The sequence below is a fragment of the Malaclemys terrapin genome, chromosome 3 (genome assembly GCF_027887155.1).
Source record: "Malaclemys terrapin pileata isolate rMalTer1 chromosome 3, rMalTer1.hap1, whole genome shotgun sequence".
Classification (NCBI taxonomy): domain Eukaryota; kingdom Metazoa; phylum Chordata; order Testudines; family Emydidae; genus Malaclemys; species Malaclemys terrapin.
In genome coordinates this window covers 114,737,283-114,764,609 of record NC_071507.1, presented here as the reverse complement: position 1 = coordinate 114,764,609, position 27,327 = coordinate 114,737,283, and the positions used below count along the sequence as shown (strand labels likewise).

The window sequence follows — 27,327 nt, the reverse complement described above, 5'->3', positions numbered from 1 at the left end:
TAAACAGATTGAGCTCTTTGTGTCTCTCACTGTAAGGCATTTTCCCCAGCCTTTGAATCATTTTTGTGGCTCTTTTCTGCACCCTTTCCAATTTTTCAGCATTTTTAAAATGTGGACACCAGAACTGTACACAGTATTCCAGTATCGATCCCACCAGTGCCATATACAGAGGTGAAAACACATTCCAACTCCTACTCACTACTCCCCTGTTTGTACATCCGAGAATCACATTAGCCCTTTTTGCCACAGCATTGCACTGAGAGGTCATGTTCAGTTGTTTGTCCACTATCATCCCTAAATCCCCTTTTTAGAGTCACTGCTTTCCAAGACACAGCCCCCATTCTGTAGGTATGGCCTGCATTCTTTGTTCGTAAATATATGGCCTTGTATTTGTTGGTATTAAAACACATTTTGTTGGAAAAAGCCCAGCTTACCATGCAATTTGAAATACTCTGTATAACTGCTCTGTGCACCTTATTATTTACCATTCCACCATTTACGTGTCATCGGCAAATTCTATCATCGTTCTTTGTTGATTGAATACAATATCACTTTTTCTGTTATTTTCCTCAGGATTGATGATATGCCAACCAGCTTGTCATGCCCTTTCCCCTCCAACCCCCTTGTGCCAGTCCTGTTTCTTCCCCACCCCAGGCTCATCATCTTAGTCCCATTCTCCTCACCTAACCAGTTACACAGTCTCCAGTCCACAGGCTTCTCATCCCAGTTGCAGTCTCCTTGCCAAACCAGTCCTAGCCTCTCCCTCTGGAGTCTCCATCCCAGTCGTAGCCTCCCCGCAACCCAGTCTCCTTGCCCAGCCATTCCTAATTTCTGTCTCCCGTTCCTCATCCATCTGTTTCTCCCACCCATGTTGCCTGTCCTTACTGGCTCCCAATCCCAATCTTCCTCTGCAGGGTCCTCATCCAATCTCAATCTCCCACCACCAACACTGTCCGCTCCCTGGCTGCTTGTGCCAGTCTTTGCCTTACCAGTGCCAGTTCTCCTCTTCATTCTGGTTCCCCTTTAGATTTGTCTCCCCTTCTTCTTGCTCCACTGCTTCCCAGCCATCTTGCCCTGCCAGTCCCAGTCTCTCCTGGGCTCCTCATCTGATCTCAAACCCCCACCCAATGGCTACCAATTCTTCCTTTTTCTCCCCACTTCAGGTTCCAGTCTCCCCTCACCTGTTTCCCAGTCCCAGTCTTCTTGTTCAATCAATCCCAGTCTCTCCCTGGCTCCTAGTGCCCAACCAGTCCCACTCACCCACCGACTACAATGCTCAGTCCCATTCTTCCACATCCTTACTAGCTTCCAGGCCCAGTTCCCCTCTCCCAGGCTCCTTGAGCCAATCTGTTCTTGCTGTCTCCTGGTTCAGTGTTTGTCCCTTCCTCTTTCAAATCAGCTTCTTCCTCCTCTTTGTTGTCTGTGTGCCATGGGGCAGGGACATTGAAAGTCCAAGAGTGACAGGCTTCCTACTCTTACTTCCAGTGCCCCGCCCCGATATACCCAGAGAAGTCCATGGAAACAATTACAGGAAATGTTCTGCTTGACACTAGGCTGGATTATGACCAGTACAGATGGAGTCTTGGAGGAATTCAGCTATGACTCCCTAGCAAATCTCTTCTAAGAAAGTGTGAACGGATTTTTAAAAGGTTTATAATTTGACCAAATTTGGGTGCATTTTCATAGGGATGTCAAAGGTTCCATCCATGACACAAGGGCCACCACCCTGCCAAATGTCAAGTCCCTGCTCCAAAGAAGGAGGTGAGAGAACTTCTGAAAGAAAGGGCCATTAGAATTTTTAACACGGGCAAAACAGTATAGTTTCCTGTGCAGGCTTGTCTCTTTCACCAACCGAAGTGGGTGCAAAAAAAGACATTACCTCAGCCACCTTGTCTCGCTAATATCTTGGGACCAATATGGCTACAACACGGCAAAGCATATAGTTTCCTGGCTTTATTCTTGAAAACGGTTGAACCATTTTAGCTGAAATTTTCCAAAAATGTTCAGTGTGAGGCAGACCCTCCATGTGGAAAATTTCAATCTGAATGGTTGAAGTTTGGCAAAGGTCTAAACAACTGAAAACAGGATGTCAGGCAACCTTGATAACAGGCAGTGCTACCAGCCCATAATACTGGTTTTCTATCAGTCAGGAAAGATGTGGGCTCAAAGAGTGGGTAATTTCCTTGTTTGGAGAGAAATGATTGGACACAGACTTAACATAAGAACAGCCATGCTGGGTCAGACCAAAGGTCCGCCTAATCCAGTATCCTGTCTTCCAACAGCGGCCAATGCCAGTGCCCCAGAGGGAATGAACAGAACAGTATCAAGTGATCCATCCCTTGTTGCCCATTCCCAGCTTCTGGCAAACAGAAGCTAGGGGCACCATCCCTGCCCATCCTGGCTAATAGCCATTGATAGACCTATCATCCATGAACTTATCTAGTTCTTTTTTTGAACGCTGTTATAGTTTTGGCCTTCACAACATCCTCTGGCAAGGGATTCCACAGGTTGACTGTATGTTACGTGAAGAAATATTTCCTTTTGTTTGTTTTAAACCTGCTGCCTATTAATTTCATTTGGGACCCCTAGTTCTTGTGTTATGAGAAGGAGTAAATAACACTTCCTTATTTACTTTCTTTACACCAGTATTTGGTCCAGTAATGCCTATATGCTGTTGTTTTAGCAAGGATGAATAAAAACAGGCAAAGCAGTAGCAAAGCTTACATAGATTTAGCAACACTTCCAGAATGCCACCATTCTTTTCGTATCTTCACTGAGCTACAGGTTCATCTCAGTGTGTGTCTGAGTTTAATTTTTGACTTTGAGATGTCTGGTTGTTGTATTGCTGCTGTTGTCAGTAGGATATGATCATACTTTAAGAGACTACCCTTATAATGTTTGCAGACGATACCAAAGTGGGTGGGATTGTAAGTGCTTTTGAGGATAGGATTAAAATTCAAAATGATCTGGACAAACTGAAGAAATGGTCTGACATAAACAGGATGAAATTCAGTAAGGACAAATGCAAAGTACTCCACTTAGGAAGGAACAATTAATTGCACACATGCAAAATGGGAAATGACTGCCTAGGAAAGAGTACTGCAGAAAGGGATCTGGGATTATAGTAGATCACAAGCTAAATATGAATCGAGTAACACTGTTGCAAAAAAAAGCAAATGCTTTTAGCAGGACTGTTGTAAGCAAGACATAAGTAATTCTTCCACTGTACTCCATGCTAAGTCATCAGCTAGAAAATTGTGTCCACTTCTGGGTGCCACATTTTACGAAAGATGTGGAGAAACTGGAAAAAGTCCAGAGGAGAGCAACAAAAAAGATTTAAGGTCTAGAAAACATGACCTATGAGGAAAGATTGAAAAAAATTGGTTTGTTTAGTCTGGAGAAGAGAAGACTGAGGGGAGACATGATAACAATTTTCAAGTACATAAAAGATTGTTACAAGGAGGCGGGTGAAAGATGTTCTTGTTAACCTCTGAGGATAGAACAAGAAGCAATCAGCTAAAATTGCAGCAAGGGAGGTTTAGACTGAACATTAAGAAAAACTTAGTAACTGTAAGGCTAGTTAAAAACTGAAACAAATTGGCTAGGGAGGTTGTAGAATCTCTGTCCTTGAAGGTTTTTAAGAACACGTTAGACAAACCTATCAGGAACAGTCTAGGTATTACTTACTTCTGCCTTGAGTGCAGGGGACTGAACTAGATGACCGCTTGAGGACCTGTCCAGTCCTACCCTTTTATAATTCTCTCTCTCTCTCTCTCTCTCCATTGTGGCTTATTGAAATACAAAATCCCTAGAGTTACCCCATTGGCAAAAGGTGTTGGATCAATTATTCCATCTAGAATTTTGGACAGAGTGAATGAGGATTCCCAGGATATAAGTTTGTATTCTGAGATCAAGCCCTCTTCCTCAGGCCAGGCCAAGGAAGGATGAAGTTTACTAATTTAAGGCCCAATGGTGGACAAACCACTGTGGCTGCACAGGAGGTTTTTGAAAGAATAAGACCCCTTTGTTTCCCTCTGTGGCTCCCACATCTCCATTGCAGGTGTGGGGAGAGGAAAGCAGAAGCTGCATGTCCATTACTTCCACTTCTATAGATGGGTGGGGATGGTGAGGAATGGGCACAGATTTGGTTCTGATCCTCACCTTCCAACACTGGACAGGCAACTGAGCCATTTTAGAGAGGGTAGTAATCTGCTACAGGTGAGTCACAATTTCTTCCTTGGATGGTTCAGTCATGAACCCACCCTTACACAAGGATGCTTCCTACAGCATAAGCTAGCCCTTACTGAAATTACCATAATGCCTAGTTGTAATTTAGTTATGAGAATGAATAGAAGATCAATGGGATTTGGCAAGAGATTAGAAAATTAAAGTGTTCATTGGACCAACTGCAGAACGGTTATCAAAGAAAATTCAAGAGTCTGGATTAATTAAAAATAAAAGCAGAAAATTAAAAAGAAATGCAGTTTTCTGGGTAGAGAGAATTTCACAAGAGGAACTGGCCTTTTTAAAATAAATATTGTATGTGCAGTATTTATATATTGCTGTTGAATTAAGGGTTGGAGGGCAAAGACCCCATTGTGACTATTAGATATATTTGAACAAGTTTAATTCATCTTTGTCAATGATTTTGACTTTGAGATGTCTGGTTCTTGTACTTCTGCTGTTATCAATGATGTGTGTACATTAGGATAGTCAGTGGGATATGCTCATACTTTAATAAAGCTTTCTTTTTTAAATCAGGCTGGAAGGTCATTTATACAAACAGGAGAAATTTTGTATCCAAGGCATTTATTAATGTCCTCAGACATTAATAAATTAACCAAGGTAAGAAAAAAAGGTTCTAACTTTTAAGAGATTTCCTTAAAATTTGACATTATCAAGTATTAATATATTCCTGTTTTTATTGATCTAATTGTGATGCCTTGAACATTATATTAACATCTGGGAGTTTGCTAATGAGCATTTTGGATAAGTCTATACTCTTCTGGAATATTAAACTAAGGAGAGGGAGTTCATTATCTTCACTGAGAAATGGAAATGTGTTTCTAATCTAAGAAATTAATCAATTGTAGAGAGCGATTTTTGTCTGGGATTTAAAAAAAATATATAAATAACATGTAAAAAGATTAAATTTTACATGATTCCCTGCCGCTCACCCTTTTTTATCTATTTTAGTAAAAACCCTAATGCAGCAAATGAAAATTTTGCAGGCATGCTTTTGGAAGAATCCTTTTGTTTTCATTTAAGGAAAATGAATATGTTCCTGTCTTTTCTTGCTTCATGCAGATTAAGAACAGGGCATGGAGATTTGAGGGTTATGTGGGGATGGTGTTTACTTGTGAATAGCTTGAATTAAATTTTAAAGAAAAATATCTGATTTATACAGTTCTAAATAAAGCATTTTCTTTCAGAAAGTCATAAGCAAGTGAAAAGAGAATTATGATGAGAGTTCCAACCTAACCTTAATTTATAGCTAAGTACAACATAACTGTAGTGGCTGTTACTACTACCAGGTATCACATATGAAATCTGAAATTTACAAATGTGTGTGTGTGTATTGAATGGGCTATGAAGTCAACAGGAGTCTTTCAACTGATGTAGGTTTTTGGATCAGGTCTCGCTCATGAATATTAGGTTAGACATTAACAGTCTGATAAGGAGTGAAAGCTGAGTTTTAGTTTTTGCTGCTGGAAACCCTAAGCTGGCATTAGTGGTATTTGGCTACTGAGTGGTAACCTATTGCAGACTTGTTTTTCCTAAGTTCTGTTGAATGAACTACATCCATAATCCTCTTTTCCTGACAGTTGTATCATGGAATGTTTGCATTCACTTCAGTTATATTTTCTTCCTAATTCAAGACCACTTCTAGAACTAAATTTTATAACATATAAATTCTGCTCATTGAAATCCCTTCTAGAAACAGATATTATAATGATATGACACATAACAGCACTGGCAACAGTCTGAGTTTTATTTACTGGATGTGACCATCTGATATGGGTCAGTGTTCCAAGAGGTTAATAGCCTTGTCAAATGAGCAGGGTCAGTCTCCACTGACTTTGTTGGTAGCTCATCCTGTCTTTTGGCATTCCACCCTTATATCGTTCTCCCAGAGATTTTTATTCTTAATTACATGGGAGACACCACACAGAATTTGCAGTCATGTTATATATGTGGGTAAATAGGTCAAGCACGGTAATTTACAGAACACCATGCCAGATTTTAACAAGAGAAGCCTATTTATTTACATACAGTCACACGTTCCATAGTTTTGCTGTGAATAGTGAAAAAATCAGAGTTTAGCAAATTAATCTTCATACCTAACTCCATAAAAGATGTCCACTGAATATCACCCACTCATAAAAGGCCCCATCTCATCTGAGTGAGAGGTTTACAATCTTTAGTTTGGGATCTATCACAGATTTAGGTCTATCTTATTACAGATCATTTCCATATTTATTCAAACTGTCTCTTCTGGATCAGCAGAATAATAATCCTCTCTGAAAGTAATAACTAGATTTTAATAGGAAATGTGAAATATGGATATTTACTTTGGTTCAACATTTATTAGTAATATCATAATCTCAGTTTCACTGAATTTATAACTAGAGAGCCAATGAAAATGTTTATTAGTACCAACAAACACTGTAAGTAAAGAATGTTTTAGACTGTTATAAAGAATCTCTTCAGTACAGCTCTTGCATATAAAACAAAAGTCATGAACAATGATCTGCTCAATATCAGGAAGATATGCCCTATTTTAGTTCAGAGTTTAATATAAAAGATATATAACCCGATAAAGAAATGTTATGAGGCTTAATTGTTGATATTTCTAAAGTACTTTGACTATGAAAGGAATGGAGATGTAGCATCTATGTATAAGTGTGCATGTACCATGAGCAATTATTTACAGTTACTGCTGGGAGGAAAGGCTATAAAGCAAAGACTTGAGTTTGGCTGGGAGAGGGTACCAACAAGTCGAATGGCACAAGAACCAGGAAACTAAGATGTGGGGTCAGTTTGAATTGGAAATTAGAACGAGGCAAGAATGAAGAACATCAACTGAGACTGGGAAAGTAGGAAAGTGAGAGACTTTGGTTCAGCCAGAGAAAGTTAAAGGATGAGCATGCTGTTACCTTTCTCACAAACTAAAATATAAATGGCAGCTATGTTCACAACAGTAATTGCCAACAAAAATAACGAGATATAAATGCAGCCACTTTCGTTTGCAGACAGATTTTAGTTTTAAGATTCTAAAATAGAGGTAATAGTATTACATTAAAATATTCCTTCAACCTCTGAGAGGGTCTTTTTAACCTTTTGAATAAAAGGTATACCAAACATACACTCTCCAAGATCATGTCATTTCTTTAATTTCTGGCCAAAGACATTTCTGATTCCAGAGTAAAGGTTTCGATTGGTGTTATTATATTTTGCCAAGTGACTTCAAGACCAATGCAAATCCTGGGAGAAGCTGATCATCTACAACTTCCACTGACTTCATGATCTGGTGAAAAAAAATATTCTGTCACCCTATTCTTGAACCCTTACCTCGTCCATTTTTATGTCCTTACAAAACCATTCATATGGGTCTTTCAAGTTTGGTTACATTCTTTCCAACATCTCTCCTTGTCTCATATCTGAAAGCTTTATTTCATGCATAGCATGTTGTTTGCCTTCATGCTAGTAAAATTTTCAGCTAACGAAGTTTGACTGAAGGTCTGAATTAGTTGACACTTATAATCCAGGACCCATGATTTGTTTCACCTTGATCTTTTAACTGGGACAAGTTGACATTGACACTCAACCTACTGTCTGAAAAATTCCCACATGTTTTCAATTTCCATGTTGTCTAGTAGTTCTACTCAAACTGTAGTTTTCGGTCTACAAGCAAATTCATACTTTCAGAATTATGTAAGAAATGGTCACCTGCAAGTCAGACTAGATTCCTTGGCTTTTCCATGGTTAATTAAATCCAGTCTGTCATGATAAATTTGTCCCCGCAGTAAGTTGTCATTATTAATAACAATATGTCTTGGTTGTCTTCCTCTCCCATAATTCCAGTAAAAATCATGTGGTTGTTTAGAGTGAGATTGTGAAAACAGCAAAACAGTAAAGGTCAGCAGTAGAGCTGGTCAGAAATTTTCTGATGGAACATTTTTTCCATCAGAAAATGTCAATTCATGAAAATCAAAACATTCTGTAGGAATGATTTTGACAAAATGCCAATGGAAACCAGGCAGGTTAACAACATAATCCTGCCTGATATTGGAAATCTGCTCTGGGCCCTTGGCAGCCCAGGCTTCCAGTTCCTTGACCCCAGCTGCCAAGTTCCCAGTGTCATGGGTCCTTGGAAGCCTGGGCTTCCAGGATCCACAGCTTCCCATCAGCCCACCAGGTGGAGGGGTTCCAGAGTGCCCAAGCTGCCCAGCTCCCTCCCTGGCAGACTGCTGGAACTCTGAGCACCTCAGGGAGCTTTGAAAGTAATGTCATTTCAAAATAAAAATTTGAAATTCCCAGTGGAACTACTTATGATTAAGGCTATAATTTTGTCACAGAGGTCACAGAATCCATGACTTCCACAGACCTCCGTGACTTCAGCCCATGGCAGCTGGGAACAGCGGGGACAGCAGGGACCCCCTCGAACTCTGAGCTGCCACAGGCAGCAGGGGGACCCTGCAGCTCCTGGCCGCTGCGGGCGGCGGGAAACCCTGCAACTCCCTGGAGCTCTGAGCCCCCATGGGTGATGGGGGCCCCTGCTGCTCCAAGCCAGAGCCCCCACAGCTGCCCAGCCATGGTGGGTGGTGTGGGAACCCTACTGCTCCCCATTTTGTCACACATATTTTTAGTAAAAGTCACGGACAGACCATGGGCAATAAAGAAAAATTCATGAAAGCCCATGACCTGTCCGTGACTTTTACTAAAATATGTGTGACAAAATCTTAGTCCTACTTAGGATAATAAACACTATGTGTTCTAAGGATCAGGCCTTAGAAAGAGAGAACGTGTATGAAAAGCCTAACACATCAGTCCTGCAAGGATTTAGGCACAGACTTACCTTTATGCACTGTGTTAAGTTTGAACTATTCCCAATGCATAAGGTTTGAAAATCCTTGCAAGATCAAGTTGATAGTGTATAAAAAACATATTGGACTGCTTTAACAGTGAAAATTACATGGGTGTAAATAAATGATAAAGTATTACAAGATGCTACATGTGTAGCTAAGGTTGCAAAAATGTATAATTTTTATTTTTAAATAGTATATGACCATGTAATTAAAGACAGTGTTGAAATGCGTAGGCACAAGAGGGTAGGCACAGATGGTGTGTGCAAGCATAAGTTTGACATTTCCTGACTTTTGAGTGCTGAACCATGCAGTTTTGATTTCCTCCTCACATAGGGCCTGATTGTGCCATCAATTAATATTAATGGGTATGTATGCTTAAAAATAAATGGTACAATATAGTTCACCTTTTTAGCTGGAATGTTGTGAGTGCAAAAGGGGATTAGTGCTATATTCCTTGTGCACTTTAAACTCCCTTTGAAGTCAGTAGAGCTCCACTGACTTATACCATCAGAGGAGCTGGTCCAGTATTGGGAATTCAAGGAAGTTTTAATTATTTTAATTCTTTCGTACCAGAAAGATAAAAATAGATGGGGTCACTCTAGTAAGTAATTTATTAGTAAGAGTTTTACACAACACAGGCCTTAAGTGTTTTATTGCTAGTACTTCATAATAAAGTAGTTATATAGATATTATAGTCATGAATTACTAGAGATGACCTTTGATTTATTGGGTATATATATATATAATCTATTTTTATCTTTCTTCAAAGCCTATATTTAATAAATCAGATATTTAATATTTATTTCTTGACAAGGAAATTAACTGTATATCCTAGAGTTCACAAGTCCCAGTGTATTACAATATTCTTAACACTATGAAGTCAAATGTCTTTGATTTTTCCCCAGCTGGTATTTTTTTGCGTATACCAGCATTGCAATTCAAAGTAATAAAAGCATCGATCTTCTATCTCTGACACCATAGTTCCTCTAATTCTGTGAAAGCACTCAACACAAACAAACAAAAATGCAGTATAAGAAGCCCCTAGAGACAATTCAACAAGATTTTGCATTTCCCAGGGCCAAATCAGCTGTTGAAAACTTAATTTAAGACACTGATTCCAGACACTACAGTTAGAATGGTAAATCTACTGTCTGTCAGTTTCTTAAATAAAGATTTCAATCACTGATTCAGTCTACAGAGAAAGAGAGCTCCATTCTAGCTGCCTCTCTGGCGAGCTCTGCTTATTAAAGTTCATCACTGTGTTTCACTTTAGTGTTGACAGGAAACTGGAGCATCTTTGGATTCAGAGATGGAAAATGAAGAGAGGTTTTGGTGGGTGGAGTTTTAGCTAGCATAGATGAAAACTTGGCAAACAGAAAACACTGGCTGAGCAGTGTGATTATACAACTCAGGTTGAATTAATACAAGTGGAACAAAACATTTTAAGACAAATTCCCCAAACTGTGGGCCACATTCTGTCTCATTTCTGGCCTGTTTGTGACACCTGAGTGGCAGAAAGGAGCTGGGACCTTGCCCCATCTGAACAGTTGATATTCTTTGTAGCCTCTCAGCTGGGGTGAAGCCAGTTCCTACGCATCCTGCCCCTCTTCCATCCTATTGTAGGGAACATGTCAGGGGTATCAGGGCTGAGAGAAGGTGAGGTGAAATTCAGCTCCATTTTACCAATTCACAGTTATCCTGGTGTCTCCAGGTATACCTTCACTGAAGAGTTAACCCACCTGGTACTGCACCTGCAAGTTTCTCTTCCTCTCCTGACATGAGGGTGAAGCAAGCTACCAAGAAGAAAGCCACTTGGGGAGACATGGGTTTTAAACCAGAATTTTGGACAGAATGATAAAGGGAAGCAAGACTGAGACTGGGTATTTTGGTCATTGTTAAAGTGTGTGGCAGCAGTTAATCCAGCCCATTTCCCATCAGGATACCACCCAGTACACAAGGCATAACTTATTCTTATCACATGTACACTATGCTGCAAAGAGGATTTCTTTTTAAATCCACACCCCAGTGTTAACATGACCAAACTACATGTAAAAGCACACTGTAGACCATCCTCAGTAAAGAAAAAGTATATATAAAAACATTGATGCGGGAACTCAAAAAGTTCAACATTTGTATGCCTATCAAACCTATGAGCAACACTACCATGACACATGGATCTCCATCCCAACTCCAGCTCCTCCTCCATTCTCCTCTGATGTCTTCCTGTGGGGGAGGACAAAGTACTTCCTGGCGTGGTGGAAAACTCTCCTCTCCAGTGTCTTTGACAGCCCAGCAAATGCAAGTATAAACTATTATGAAATTGGAGTCATGACAAGAAAGGTTGATTTGGTTTAGGGTTCCTGGGTGGAGAAAGAGTGGGATCCCCAGCATTATAACTGTTGTGAAGTAAGCCTGTGTACATCAGAACTGAAAGGTGATTTCCCTCTTCACAACATTGTCAGATGAAGGGGAGCATCAATACATGAATGTCATGAGATGATTCAAGACAATATACTCCTTTCACCTATCTACAATGTAACCCTCATCATTCTGTCAGTGAAGCTGACAATTCACGTGAACTGCATCATTAAAGAATAGTTGATCGAGGAATTAATTTCTTACAGGAGTATATATGGAAATAGGGAGTGGAGGGGTGTGAGAGAAAAACGGATTCTAATCTCTGATAAATGGCACCATGAGTTTCTATTCATCTTGTAAAAGCATTTGCTTTGCATTTGTGCTTAAGGGAGGGAGCTACTTTTACAAGATAATACCTGAGATCAAAATGCATGTGTATATGAAATTTAAATATGTGTTCTCAATCCGAATATATTATTTTAGTTTACATTTTTAAATTAGTTTTTATTTTAGTTTACATTTTTTAATTATTTGTTTTAATTAATTTAATTTTAATTCAATGACCTCAGTCCATAACTGTCTCTAGTAATCTAATACCACACCTATCAGTTTCCTGGCTGTGTCTGTTATTTCTTCTATGTGACACACTAAGTTCTCCATGTCATATAGCTGATTACAGTATTCATGTGGTGATGAATATTAGGCTTGCAAAAGAGTGGTTGCTTTTATTTATTATGGGGCAGATTCTGCCACCCTTGTATTTTGTAATCCCTTATTCTCCAAAGTAGTCCCCTGGATTTCACTGTGACTATGCACAGAGTACTGAACAAGTCAATATGTGGAAGGATGACAGAATCTTGCTCTCTGCACCAGTTCCTCAGCTGGTGCAAACTGGAATTGTTTCATTGGCTTCAGTGGACATGTTCTCATTTAAACCAGCAGAGGATCTGGCTCACTAGGTTAATTACATTCCTTAATATGTACTTTTGAAAATTAATGGAAAATGTACACACATTGTATGCAACATCATGTGTTACATGCTTTAAGCTGACCATGAATTATCATAGTCTCAGGAGGTTAAAGAGTATTAAAGTGACCATAAATATTTGTTTGGGTTGTCATGCATTAGCCACAACTCAAAAGATTATTATAATTTGCTAATGTCAGCTTCTTTGAGGTCATATTTATGTCTCCTATGAACTTTTGTTTTTTGTTTTTTTCAAACATATGCTTTAGTCTTTGTGAACAGTGCCTGCAGTGTAGGAGGAATTGTGAATCTCATTTGTTGTGAAAACATTTCAAATGTTTTTCCAAATGTAACCAGAAAAGCACACAAATGCAGGAAGCAGCCAATACACGTCCTCCTTATTTCACACTGCCGTCTAAAATATGCTTATATCTTAAATCCGTAGTCAGATGAGAGCGAAGACTCAAATAGTAGATAAATCAAATTACTTTTAATAAAACTAAAGCTGTGATCATTACTAAGTGACATAGTATAGCACCACAAAAAGAAAGAGCAGGTTCATTTACTGTTAAATTAATTACTGCATGTAAAGTGAAATGAGTTTGATATATCAAGTCTCAATATAGCCTTAGGCACTGTGCTAAACTTCAACACCTCCAAGGACAAGAATAAACTTTTTATGGACTAAAGTTTGTCAGAGTCATTTAACATATCCTAACAACTATTGCCTTGTTGATTTAAAAAATAAAATGAAGCTTTTATAGAGCAACCTGAAGAAGACAGTTATACTTTTCAGAATTTATAGGGTAGGTATAACTGTGTCCCTAGCCTCTGTTTGCCAGAAGCTGGGAATGGGCGACAGGGGATGGATCACTTGATGATTACCTGCTCTATTCATTCCCTCTGGGGAATCTGATAGGATAATGGGCTAGATGGACCTTTGGTCTGACCCAGTATGCCTGTTCTTACATTCTTATGTTCTTATGGTATGTTCCTATCCATGTCTTCATGGCCAGCAGCCTGATCAGAGTTGTTCTGGGTTCCATGCTACTTCTCCATTCCTATAATGATTTCTCAGTGTGACCTGCCCCCCTACAGCTCATTCCCAGCTCATAAAATGGGTTTGGTGGCAGGATATGTCAGAAGTATGTGCAAAGGAAGGAATGGGAATACTTGGCAGAGGTAGATGAGACTGATCAAAAACAGTATTAGCTCCTGTAACAGGACTGCTTCTTACTATGAACCTCACCTTGTTACACACCCTCCCCTTTTGGAACTTTGTCCACACCAGTGTATGTTCTATTGGAGAGCACCACTCCAGCTGAAACTTACAAGTGGTTGAAATTGCTCTAAAACAATTAGATGCATGACTACCCCCAACAAGATTGTCTCTGGATTCAGACACTGGGCAGTTAGATCTCGCAACCTCTGGGTTGCTATATAGGGTCCGGCTCCCCATGGACATGGCTGTGTGTGGAATTTATGCCAGTATGCTTCAGCCATGAACCGTGTGCGGTATAAGCTCGACTGCATCACTCAAGTTTCTATAAGCAGTTTTAGCCTCTCAAGTCAGAAATGGCATCACCCTGGCACCCTGGAGTCATCCCAGGCAACCTGCTCAAAGATGCAGAGAAAGGCCTCATCAACATCTTCCAGGCCCAACTTTGCCAGTGCCAGGCTCGGCCTGCCCTGTCCCAATCCTCCCAGAGATTCGGGGCCCATCTGCCCTGTTGCTGCAGAAACTGCTCCTGCTGCTGACATTAGGACTCCTGCCACTGCTGCTGGGTGACCAGCTGTACCTCCTGCTGCTTTTGTTGGCTTTGCAAAAGCAACAGGAGAAAGATCTGAGTCTTTTGCTGCTGCTCTACTAATAGGCAGATAATTTCCTCCATTTCTTCTTACAGTTACCTCTTCTATATCAACTCTCCTCCTCGGTTGGAGGGGGGTTTGGGATCCTCTGACTATGCCAATTTGTAACAGAACTGCTGCTTACTGAGCAGCCCCTCCTGGCCAGGTTGTTCCTGCAAGCTCCCCACCTCTGATTTTCCTCTTGTTCAGGGACCTTCAAAAAATAAGAGGCTATCTCTAGTTAACAATACCCCTGCCTTGGGGTATTTTAATACCAGAGCCAGTTTACAACAACCTAGGGTGACCATCTTTTCAAAAGACAAAAGCTGCTCTGGCCCTTCCTAGCCCCCCACTCCTCTTCCTCCTGAGGCCCCACCCCTTGGTCAGGCTGGAAGCCAGAGCTGAGCCGTGGTAAGAGCCACCCAGGGAGCCCAGGCTACGGTGGAGCGCCCCAGACCCTCCAACGGCCCTGGGGCTGGGGGGATGGGGTGCCAACGTCCCTGTTGGAAAGGTGAGTTCGGGTTCCCTGGGTGGCTCTTACTATTGCCTGGCTCTGGCTTCTGACCTACCCAGGGGATGGGGCCTTGAGGGGGAGAAGAGGAACAGGGTGTGGGGTCTTGTGGAAAGGGGGGGATTAAGGCCCACCTGAGCCTCTCCCCCCCACCACCACCACCATCGGGAAGAGGCTGGTGCCGCCCCTGAGTCTCAGGCAGTCATGGAGTGATGCTCTAGGGAATCCGGGACAAATGCTGTACCAGAGTCATTCAGCCTAGGGCCAGGACTTAAACTCTGCATTTCAGGACTGCCCCACCCAATATGGGACAGGTGGTCACCCTAAAACAACCCAGAGTCCCAAACTAAAGTCTCTTCCAACAAGACCAAAAAAAAAGTCCATGGTTAGCTCTGGCATTTTCTCTCGCCTCCAGGGCTCTTCCAAGCCTGTATGGAGCCTATTTAAGGAGCCCCTTGAAGGGGGAAATGGAGGCAGGGTACTGCAGAGCTACACCTGGTGCACAGGGGGTGCTGCAGGATTGGCATGCCCACTTATAATGTTATTGGAAATTAGGAAAAAACAAATATCCGTCAGTTTACAATTACACATTTTTAACAGCATTTAATAATATTTAACTGACGGTTTAAAACCAATGTGTATTCCACTCTGCTGAGCAGATAGAGAATGAATTCCATGACAAAACTCTTGATTAATTGGGTTTTTTCCATGAATATTCTTTGTTAACCCAGACAGCTCACTATTGAACATAACTCCTCTCTAACAAACTTAAGACTTAGGGTTAGATTGTGCGTTTAAGATCAGCCTCTAAGTAGCTCCTTGCTTTGAAGGGTAGAAATTTGCTACTGTGCAATACGGCAGCAAGTAACAACAACTCTCTGCTGGTTCAGCCGAGTTGGTCAGCAAGTGTAGGAGATGGGCTTGCCTACACAGGGAGTTATCCTGGAATAGCAATTCCTGTTCCATTATTTCTGATTAACTCCATGTGTGGATGCTCCTATTTCATAATAAATCGGCACTTATTCCAAATTAGCTTAATTCACACTTGAAGGATTAACAGCAGCCACATGTAGTTAATCAGAAATAGCCAATCTGCTTTACATTCACACCCTACCTTATTCTGGATTAAACTTTCATGTGTAGACAAGCCCTAAGGCTCCACCAGTTCTTCATCCCCTCTACTCACCCACTCCTGGGGCAGTGGGAATAAGCCGGGGCACAAAACTTCTTTACTTCTACATGTCCAGACCCAAGGTCTAGGCAAGCTATATAAGGGTTTAAGGGTTTAACCTTGCCTTACCCCCATTGGGAGCCCTAAAGACCTGGAATTGTCTGTTCTCCTTGTGCCACTCCAACCAGTGCAAAGGGACCATAAAGCAGGCAGACCTCACCAAATAGCCATATATTCCCATATATGGGGAGAATTTCCAGGTGGTGGAGAGCTGTAATAGCAGCTCTGTGACACTCTTTTGCAGCCCACCAGTGCTGGAGGCATAGTTGGAGAAAAGATTTTATGTTGGGCTAAAACTAGAACTCTGGATTGGATAGAGCTGATCAAACAGAGTGCTTTTGGCACGGTGTATAAATAATATTTTAGCTAAGATAGCAAATCAATCACTCTAGAAGGGGAAAATTTTAAAATATTTTCTTTTGGGTCTCAATATTTTTTTCTCCTTGGCTTAAACTTTTCCATCTGCAGCCTCAGCAGCCAACTAGCTTTGTCCTGGTTGGTAGAGGAAGCTAGACCCAATCTTTTGGATGTTGTCCAAATGTAATAAATCCATGTCCTTAGTGTTTTATTTAGAATTAGGAGGTTATTTCTGTTTGTCTCAATGAATTCTAAGCACTATTGATCTACATATTTGCCTGGATAAACCAAGACAAGAAATATAGCAACTATCCTGAAAATAAAGTACAACTAAACTGTTTTTAAAAACCCTTCTACACTGCACATGAGAAACATTAATACTACTATAAGCCAATGGACTCATACAGTTTTAATTATTAGTAAACAACCAACACCCTGGAAGTCTTTCCAAAATGAAGAGAAACATGTGAAAGAGCTGCAAGAGAAGATTGAATGTAGAATGTAGAATAACTTTGATGTGGGAAGAACGATGGTGGAGACTAGGAGCATTGGATGGTGTCCTGATTCTTTCTCTATTAAGTGCTGTTTTCATTTAAGAAAAAAGAAATGCACAAAGCCCAATTATCAGCCTAAATTAGGCCACCTGGTTTCACATTTTCACACTGAAACAGGAACATAGCTCCCTAAAATAGGTATCTGGACACCTAGTAGTTGATTTGAGCATCCAAATATAGAACTGGGTACTTAAGTAAGGTGTCCAAGTTTGAAAATACTTCTCCACAGAATTTACAGTATCCTATATTTTGCTACTGATGAGCTAAGGAGATACCAAAAGACAAAGGTTCTATCCTGCAGTCATGTACCGGGTGTCAATCATGAGTAATTCCATTTAAATCAGTGGTGTTATACCATGATAAAACTGGTATGAGTAGAATCAGGCCCACTGTACAGCTGCATCAACAAAACTTCTAGGTTCCCATAGCACAAACTGTGAGATATTACAGTATTTCCTTGTAATATTTTTTAGTGGGGAACTATGCAGATCATTTGCTGAGCATATTGCTAAGCCTATAGTGAAGCTGAACTCTCCCACAATAATAGTTGTGCTACTTGACTGATGGCATTGAATATGCTGGAGTTAAATCTTGTTATGAGTTTTCCTCCAACAGACCAGAAATCTTAGCCATGTTGAATGTACTTGTTCTATTAAAAGGTAGAACTAAGATGTTAGTTGAGATTGCACTAATCATAGCTCAAAAGGCTTCAGGACAGTGTGGATGGGAGTGGACAAAACATTAGTATTCTGCTGTACTAAGTGACAAAACCATTCAGTGTTCTGAAATTTTGGAGGATTTTGTAATTTCTTTAGTAATTTCAAAGGGGCTCAGTCATCCCCATATTTCTTAATATCTTTTCATGTGATTTAGTGGGCAACTTGGAAGAATACCATCCCTAGAACTCACTTTAGATGAATTTGGGGAACTTCTTAACACATTGGTGAAACATCCCGATGAACGTGCTTCTGATGTCTGATTTATCAATCAGCAATTAGATGGCCATGCAATGGTCCTGATTCTTCTCTCTTGCACTAATGAAAATCAGGAATAATACCAATGAAAATAACACATTTATACTGATGTAAAACTGGTTGTGTGAGAGGAGATTCAGGGCCAGTATGTTAGGGTTATCTGACCCCCAAATATCAAAGAAATCAAATCAAAAAAAGGGACCCAAAGATCCATGTGCAAGAGAAAGGAGTGACAGAGATCAATCAATATGCAACAGGAGAAATGAAAGTGTGCAATTAGAAATCCATGATCTTTATACAGGAGTAAGGCAATGGTGTCATTATATAGTTACTGTATATGAATGTGAAACTTTTTGATGTGATTACTTCATTCTTATATATTTCTGGTTAATAACCTTTACAGTTCCAATTTTAAAAATATAAATCAGTCATATTCCATAAAAAATACAACCATTTGAATTTCTGTGCCTATTACTAATTTTGAGACATTCAAGGATGACAGAAAAGGTCTGCCTACGGGAACGGATGCCAGGCTGCTTTACATTGTTTTGCCCCACTGGTGAATACAGATGTTTCTTTAGAGAGAAAAAGGTCTGCTTGCATGATGAAAATGATACTGCCAGATGAGAACTAGTAGATGTGGGAAAGTGAGATAACAGGAGAAAAAGCTGCCTGGAGAGGCCTCTGTGCATCCAAAACACCCAGAACTATAGAAGCTTTTAGAGGTTGATTTTTATCAGTGAAATTGCATGTGATAATTCAGTCTCCAAGCAGCTTGCTCTTGATAGTGTGTGTTTGAAAAATGAAACAAGTGGGGTTGCACTGCTGTATTTGACAAAACTTGTATTGAAACATTGCAGGCTTGCACAGATTTCAGCAATTCCTAATTAGAACAATGAAAGCATCTGGTTTCCCATGACATGATGACCAGATTAACTGAAGCTGATAAGGGAGGTAGAAATTATATCTCCCTGTACCAGCAAACTTTGTTGCTCCCTATGAGGCAGCTGCCCTGAAGTGCAACTACTTGCTGCCTTCTCTTGAGGTCTTCTCTAGAATGAGCTGCTCTAACCAGTGCCAGAACTCCATAGGGGAACCTTTGTAATGGAAAAGTTGACTCACTATAACCCCTGACCATCTCTGTCCACGCGCTGGCCTTTTACTGTCCCCTAGTGCAAGAGAGGTTGTGACCATTTTCTGACAATGCAATGTACTCCTTTGGTGGACAGTCTACTGCAGGGACCTTTCACTAATGTCATCTTCAGCATAAATTGTTATGCACTGAGGGGTTAATCTAGAGCCCAATGTTTTAAACTAGTCACATAACTATCAGTGATCAGTATGGTTTAGAGAATACTAGGATAAACTGAAATTATAATTTCATAGACAGATTCCTCTCAAAAACATCTGAGTTTAGAATGCCTCTCTGGAATCTCCAGACTATAGCTTTGTTACGTAATCCTCGCATGTCCACATCAAATATCTTTTGTCATTTCAAGAATGACAACAAAGATACCTTTCCAAATATTATTTCCCAGTTTCTCTTTCTTGATGCGTAAACAAAATCTAGTTTAATTTTCCTTAACAGGTTTTGTAAATATCACCAGGATTTACAAAAGCTTCACAGTAATCATCAATAAAGCTTGTACAGATGTATTTGTGTCATAAGAGGAAGCAACTGTTTGATGAATTAGGATAATAAAATCTTCCTTGACATACAGGCTGTGAACAATACCCTATCGGCATGCCCGGCATGTATCAACATTCCTGTTAAGTTCCTCAGCTTCAAGGCTTATCAGGCTACTTCTCAGCATTTCCCTGAATAACATCTGAACCTCAGATGTTGAAAAGAACACATACAGGAAATACACAAGAGGATAAAAAAAAAATCCCTTGCTGCTTCTATAGACTTTTTCTATGTCCACTAAAACTGTATTCAAACAGTGTGCATAGTAATGTGTGTAAATAGTGAGAGGAGTTTTTCATGAAGAGGTCTGAGTGCTCCTGCATAATGGATGTTAGTGATGGACGCATCCATCCTCAAACTGACTTACACAGTTTTTCAAAGAGATTCCAGAGCTCACCAGTTTTGTCATTAGAACTTTTCACACACACAGTGGTCCTTCGCCACCCACCAACTATGGATACTTGTCTCATCTGCCTGTAGATGGAATGACATACACTTAAGGGCCAGATCCTCAGCTGGTGTAAATTGTCAAAGGCTCTTTGGACTTGAAGCCCATGCACCTATGATAATTTACATCAGCTGCAGATCTGCCCCTTAGTCTTACTTTGCACACTGGTTTACTAACTAGTTCACTTTGTGTTGTGGGAGACATAATGGACCCTTCGGCTGATTCTGAGCCCACTTGTACCAGTTTTATATGGTAATTCCCTTGAATTCAAAAGAGTTACTCCTTTTACTCCTCTTACAACAGTTAGAGCTCAAAATCAGGCCTATTATATTCAGATTTGTGTTGGGACATATGGATGTATTTGCTGAAACCAGGATCCTGTTTGGCTTATCACCTCTTTTTGCTTCTTATAATAAATTTCTCTTAGTTGTTGACTCAGCTTTGCAGTTTTAAAATCTTATTAATATTCAGCACTTTTTAGCACCTTACACTCAAAGTTGGGGTTCTGTTTTGGTTTTTTGAAACAAATTACAATTACTGAAGTCTTCCAACACTTCTCTGTGATAGGTATCACCCCCACTTTACAGATGAGGAAAACAAACAATGCAGAAGTTCAGTGATTTGCTCAGGGTCGCAAAGCAAGTCTTTGGCAGAGCCAGAAGTTAAGCCCAGTTCTGCTCACACCCGCTGTGGTGTTCTGCACTTGCTCAAGCTTTCTTTTTTTATTTTTTTACTGATGGCCCCAAAAAGTCTATCCTTGTCTAAAGCAATTTTATTTCATACTAATCACAGCTTTCAAATAAAATGTCAAAAACTATTATTTTGAAAAAAAACTGTTAAGCGTAATAGAGAATCATTCCTGTGAAACTTTAGGAGCTAGGTTTAGCAATTGAAGAAGGTTGGAATGTGCAATGTTTTATTGGAATATGTAATTATGCAAATTTTAATGTGTAATTATATTGTCTATGCCATTTGGATTTTACTTGCACTTCTCATTTATATGTCTGCGGATCAATGCAACCAGGTGTAAGTGAACATAATTCCATTGAAATCAATGGAGTTGTGTCCACTTACACAAGGGTTGAATTTTGCCCCTCTATGACCAGCCCCTCTTGCTCTTTTTTTAAAACTTCCAGCTTTATACACAGTAAAACATTATTCCATATCTGTTTCTTGATTTTTTTGTATTATTTTTCAGAGTTCGTTTTGCACTTCTTATTTTTATTTTCTTTAAAATGTTGGTTGATCGTGATACTTCTGAGTTCACTGTGAGCTATAAAACAGAATGAAACAATTAATCCTATTCATTCTTACTGCTGCTCTGATAAGAGAGTAGAAAGGTTAAGAATTTCTCATGGTAGCTACAGTGACTTAAAGAGGAAAAACTCTTCTGAAAAAATGTGATGAAATTTGATTTCACTCATACCAGTATAAATCCATTAACTTTACTTCAGCAGAGATATTGGTGGGGTGAGATCTTCACCTTTGTTCCAGTCTCTTTATGCCAGGTAGGGGGGACTTCCAATTTTCTTGTGAGGAAAAGGCAATCAAAGAACTCTTACTCAGGCAGATGTTCTGGGCACATAAAGACGATTCATCATTCCAGATGTTGTTTTACAATGCTTGGGACAGCTGAGGTATTGAGAAAAATTGGTTTCCTTTTGGAGTAATTTTAATATAAAGTGTTAGGATTCTCTACTTCATTGTATTACTTCTGCCTCTGTTGTTTCTATATTCAAATATTCCCCCACACACTAGATTTTATTTAATACTTTGATACAGTAGATTTACAACTTTGATACACTAGATTTACACTAAAATACACTAGATTTTCAACTCTGTTTATTTCAATATGGGTTATGGGTCGAAACATGTGGGTATGTCTACACTGTAGCTGGGAAGGCGCTTCCTGGTGTGGTAGACAGATGCATGCTACCTGTGCTCCTGTTAGCATGCTAAAAATAGCAGGTTATCCAGAGTAGCATGGGTAGCAGTTTGGGCTAGCCTCCTAAATACAAACCCGCCCAGACCCCCTGGGTACATACTCGGGCAATGAGCCTGAGTTGCTGCCCGTGCTACCCCAGTTACACTGCTATTTTCAGTGCACTCGTTCAAGCAGAGCTAGTGCATCTATCTACCAGTGCTGTGAAACATGCTCCCAGCTGCAATATAGATGTACAGTATATAAAACCAGAATCTTTGTCTTGTACATCTCTATTTCCAGGGCAGCATCCTCATTATACATGCTTAACATATGTGCAAAATAAGGGTAGCTTTCTTTGCTATGAGTGTTCTTAGTGTTACGAAGTTTGTCTTAAAATGTCTGCCAAATTGAACCCCAGTATTCAGTTCATTGGACCTGAATATATCTAGGTTTGGCAGCTTTGACTATTTGCCCAAATGTTCACATGGAGCCTGATTATCCAAACACTTGCCACTAGGCATAGAAGTTACTATTACGAGTAACCCCATTCACATTAATAGCACTAGCCATACCTGCAAGGCCTTTATGGGATTTCATGGTATTTATTATCAGAGGGGTAGCCGTGTTAGTCTGAATCTGTAAAAAGCAACGGAGGGTCCTGTGGCACCTTTGAGACTAACAGAAGACTAAATTCTGTTAGTCTCAAAGGTGCCACAGGACCCTCTGTTGCTTTTTATGGTATTTATTGATTGCAAAAATATTTACAGCTGGCTCTGCTATCTGGTAGTCGGGTAGGTACATGCAGATTAATAATTGATTTTAAGACATACTCAGCAGCAACATCACTGCCTTAGGGCAGGACTGCAATTTTTTAATATATGTTCAGCCGCACAATGGTGGCAAATGCAAACCCAGATTAATCTATCAGTCATGAAATTATGCACAAATTATCTGGATTGAATTATCTTTGGTTGAGTTAGTACAAAGAAGGAGCCTATGACTTAAATGCAATAGGAAAGTGAGTATTTTTGAGGGAAGAGGAAAATACACACAGTATCTGCAGAATGGGGTGATTATATTCAATTCACATTGGCAAACCTGGTTAAATAGTGACTTTTAAATCTTTGAGGGTCTTAAATATTAATGTTATCAACAGGCTGAAAAAATTTAAATTACTCTGGATGACTTATAGGAGAGCTTGGTTCTGAAAAGATGTTTCTAATGGCAGTTTTTCTTTGCATGACTGAGCACATGTGCAGATTGACACTTTACACAAAGGTTACATTTATAAAGGTTACTAAACGGTTAATCAATTGTTATAAAGTCCAGCAGCCAGTAGGTTGCTTATAATAATCTATAACACCTTTGACTGATGTCCTTACCACCATCTACAACACATACAATTCCTGGTTGTGATATGTTTATTACATCTAATAATCATTTATTGACCCATTATAAACTATTTATAAACGTAGCCTTAAAGTGTGACTGATTAAATATTCCTTCGCACCATCTGGGGTGTACCAGCTGTGAGGAACTCACAGGATGCCTTCCTGCCTGCCTTTCTGACTCTAGCTATGTCCCATTGCCTTTGGACAGGGCAATGGATAATTGCTGCTTCCTTGAAAATTGATACAAAGTTAGAGGGCTGAGACTATTCATCACAAAAGAATTCAGAAGTGGTTGCTACATATAACAGGCAAATCCTGTCTTCCTCTTCTTCCATGACTGCAGAGGGTCCCCTATGCAGTGTAACTGGTGTGGCTCTGCTTCACGGGTGGGTAGGAAAGGATATAGGGAGAACTTGCAGTGGGACTGCACTTCCTCAATTCCATGAAGACCAGCTCCTGGGATCTACCTTGTAGGTCTTGGAGGATCAGGGCAGGGATGGACTGGAAGAAGCTGGGATGGGGTTGTGGATCTGCCATTGTGCATGTCCATCAGCCATTGTGACTTCCATTTCAGCATAGGCACAGTAGCGTTAGGAGCAACTATAGCCTCAGGGCTACAGTAACAGCCTGGAGCAAATCTTGTGTTGGAAGATGACTTTTCTCCACTTCCCACATGACCAACACCCCCATGCCAACTCCCAATTACTTGAGTGTGCTACAGGGGACAAGATTTCTCCAATTTTCAGGAGTAAATGAAGTTCTTTTACTGCACTTGCCTTCTTTATGCCTACTGTGAGATGTCTAGAGAAGTGCTTGGGGTGATATTAGCACTGACACACCCAAGAACACCTCAATGCCAACTGCAAGGGAGGTTACAAGAATATCCTGATCCTGGCACGTACATTCTACTTCACCAAAGAGAGTCATGTGAGGTCTCTAATAAACACTTCTGTCACATTGATTCTAATAATAGTTGCAAAATGTACATATGAATGATGTTTAAGGAGTCATGTATATATACTGAAAATATGTTTTAAAGTCTGTCACCAACCAAAGATAAAAACAGGTTTCTTCCCGACAGTAGGTAGGCTGTTTCTCTCTCTATCAAAATATAAATTAAGCATTGTAAGCCAACACAGTGGTAGCCCCTGTTACATAGAGAGTCAACTGGAAAGGAGCACACAGGGAAAAAACAAGCCATGGGGTTTACCCTGGCTGTGTGCAAAGACTGGATTTGGGGGCGGGGAACATATGTGAGAGGTAGAGAGGGCACTCCCTTGTCCTGCACCTAGGAACTAATCTGGCAGTACCATTACATTAATGAAAACAGGATCACAACCAGCCCTGGTTGAAACACTGCAGAAGACATTTGGAGTCAAATAATCTTCTTTACATAGAACATTAACATGTTACACTTTCTAAAGACTAAGCTTATTATACTTTAGTTTTATATGTAGCTTTTATTTCTCTTATCCTTACTCATTATCTCTGCAATTTTGATCTCTGATAATAAACTTATGATTGTTTTTACTAGAAATATATCTCAGTGCTGCGGTATTAAGTGCTGAGTCTGAGCTGAACCAAATAAGCTGGTGTGTACACTGTCCCCTTGGGGACAGCAGAGCTGATATTTCTGTAAGTGTTCAGTGAAGAAAGGGCTGGACACTACAGGGGAATGCTTACAAGGGAATACCTCCTCAGGGACTGGGGTACACCTCTTGTTCACCTGCAAGGCTAAGCAAGGACTAGCATATCCCAGAGAAGACTGCTTGGGTGGCTAACAGAGCTGACACCCAGTTAAGTGCAAGCAAATCTGCTTCTTGCTGGGGCCAGGAAAGTAATAAGGTGACTCAAAATCCTGGGTACCCCAAGACCCATCAAAGTACCATTCCAGAATTATAGCCTTCCCTTTTTCTTTTGCAGGAAACGGATCTTATTCTGACCTTTAATATCTCAATGCACCGTTCTTGGTGGATGGAGAATGGCCCAGGCTGTACAGTAACATCTGTGACTCCAGCCCCAGAATGGGCACCAGAGGATCATCGTTACATCACTGTCTCAGGGTGTTTGCTTGAATACCAGTATATAGAAGTGGCTCACAGCTCCCTTCAGATCTTCCTTGCAGTAAGTGTTCACAATCAACCTCCCTTCCAGCACTTTTTCTATAATTTATCTTACAGTGAAGGCTGACCTGCCTCACCAGTCCAAAACTGGGACTTCTTATGATCCATCTAACCACTCAGAAAAAAATTTTTTTTAGCTACCTATATTTTTGTAAACTCATTCTCCAAAATGGCTTTTCTTGCTTAAACTTTGGGGTGGGGGGAGGGGAGGAGAATAAGCTTGAAGTAGAGAGCAAGCATGGAAAAACTTTAACTATAGATGCTGCTGCCAGCTTTGCCTATAATAATAATGATTGTTTCTATTGCAGCAGTATTTAGAGAGTATGATTGAGTCCCCATTGAGTTTAGCATGCACAAATGGGTAAAACAAAGATAGTACCTGCTCAAGCAAGGTCACAGTCTTGGATTATGACAAGATGCAACTTGTGGATTAACAGACAAATAGGCTTGAGGTGGAGGGAACAAAGTAATAATAAAGACAGGTGTATTTGCATAAATATATAATCACAGGATAGTGTTCAGGCCCAAAGTCTGTAGCTCAGGCTCATCTCAACTCAATTTTGTGGATAATGAGTGATGAGCGAAAGAACAAAGAAAAAATATAGTTCAGTGTAGGTTCTGTTCCCATTCAGAAAAACATGGTGTGTTGTACGTCAGATCTTTTAGGGATGTCAATGTCTGAACACAGCTGTATTTCTAGATAAGGCCTCCCTTTTCATGCCACAGAAAAAGTACAGAATGACAATGTGTTGAAATCCCAGCATAGTTTAGCCATGGTTAGGCCTTTTATTACTGCTTATGTTACCATAGCTGTCGTTATTATAGGTACCCATTCACAAAGCAAAAATTGGGGTCAGTTTTCCAGACCATCATATTGGGTTGCATAACACATAGTTTAAATGTTTTCTTATAAATAATGACCACTGTTCTGCATGTAAATATGGTTTCAGTAATAGAACCACTGAGTGACATGCAACACAAAGTTAGACAAGCAGAGTTTTCTTCTCTTTTCAACAAACTAATCTCTAAGACTTTTGGGGGCCATCAGTAAAAAAATAAAAAAAGAAAGCTTGAGCAAGTGCAGAACACCACAGTGGGTGTGAGCAGAACTGGGTTTAACTTCTGGCTCTGCCAAAGACTTGCTTTGCGACCCTGAGCAAATCACTGAACTTCTGCATTGTTTGTTTTCCTCATCTGTAAAATGGAGGTGATACCTATCACAGAGAAGTGCTGGAAGACTTCAGTAATTGTAATTTGTTTCAAAAAACCAAAACAGAACCCCAACTTTGAGTGGAAGGTGTAAAAAGTGCTGAATATTAACAAGATTACTGGAAAGAAGTTAATCTTTCCTTTCAATTCTCTTTTATGGGCACTTAAGTGGATCTTGGACTTTAACTGTAAAATCATAAATTGCAACCTACAAATTGGTTGTTTAAATTTGTTTGTTTTTTCCCCCGTGTGTTCGTGGCCAGTATCAAGTTAATGTTGATCTTAGCTTTTTCAGGGACAGTAGCATCACTGGTTGCTCTTGAAGGGGTTCCTTGCAGATAAATGTCCCAAAAAGGAGTAAGGACATAATTCTGATTGGAACCAGGGGGGAAAGTAACTTAAAGGACTTACCAGTATCCTGGAGTCCTGAGCGGGAGCGTGGCCTCAACCAGAAGAAGCGGGGCCTTTCATGATTTAAAGGCCCTGGGGCTCTGGCTGTGGCTGGGAGCCCCAGGGCCTTTAAATCACCCCGGAGCAGCAGCAGCAGGGCTCAGGTGGTGATTTAAAGGGCCCGTGTCTCCCTGCAGCTGCAGGAGCCCCAGGGCTCCGGCAGCGATTTAAAGGGCCAAAGGCTCCGGCCGCTGCAGGGAGCGCCC

General features: G+C 40.3%; 1 protein-coding gene across 6 annotated transcripts in view; it reads left to right on the top strand.

Annotated features, from left to right (window-relative positions):
• NKAIN2 (sodium/potassium transporting ATPase interacting 2) overlaps positions 1-27,327 on the top strand; it is a 763,955-nt gene that overhangs the window by 615,457 nt on the left and 121,171 nt on the right. For 5 of the 6 annotated variants that reach the window (XM_054023914.1, XM_054023911.1, XM_054023915.1 and 2 more), the window contains exons 4-5: positions 4,762-4,845; positions 25,263-25,463. In XM_054023914.1, coding sequence (XP_053879889.1) covers positions 4,762-4,845; positions 25,263-25,463 — 285 coding nt within the window. The remainder of the gene's footprint in view (positions 1-4,761; positions 4,846-25,262; positions 25,464-27,327) is intronic. The other variant, XM_054023913.1, reaches the window with a different exon arrangement.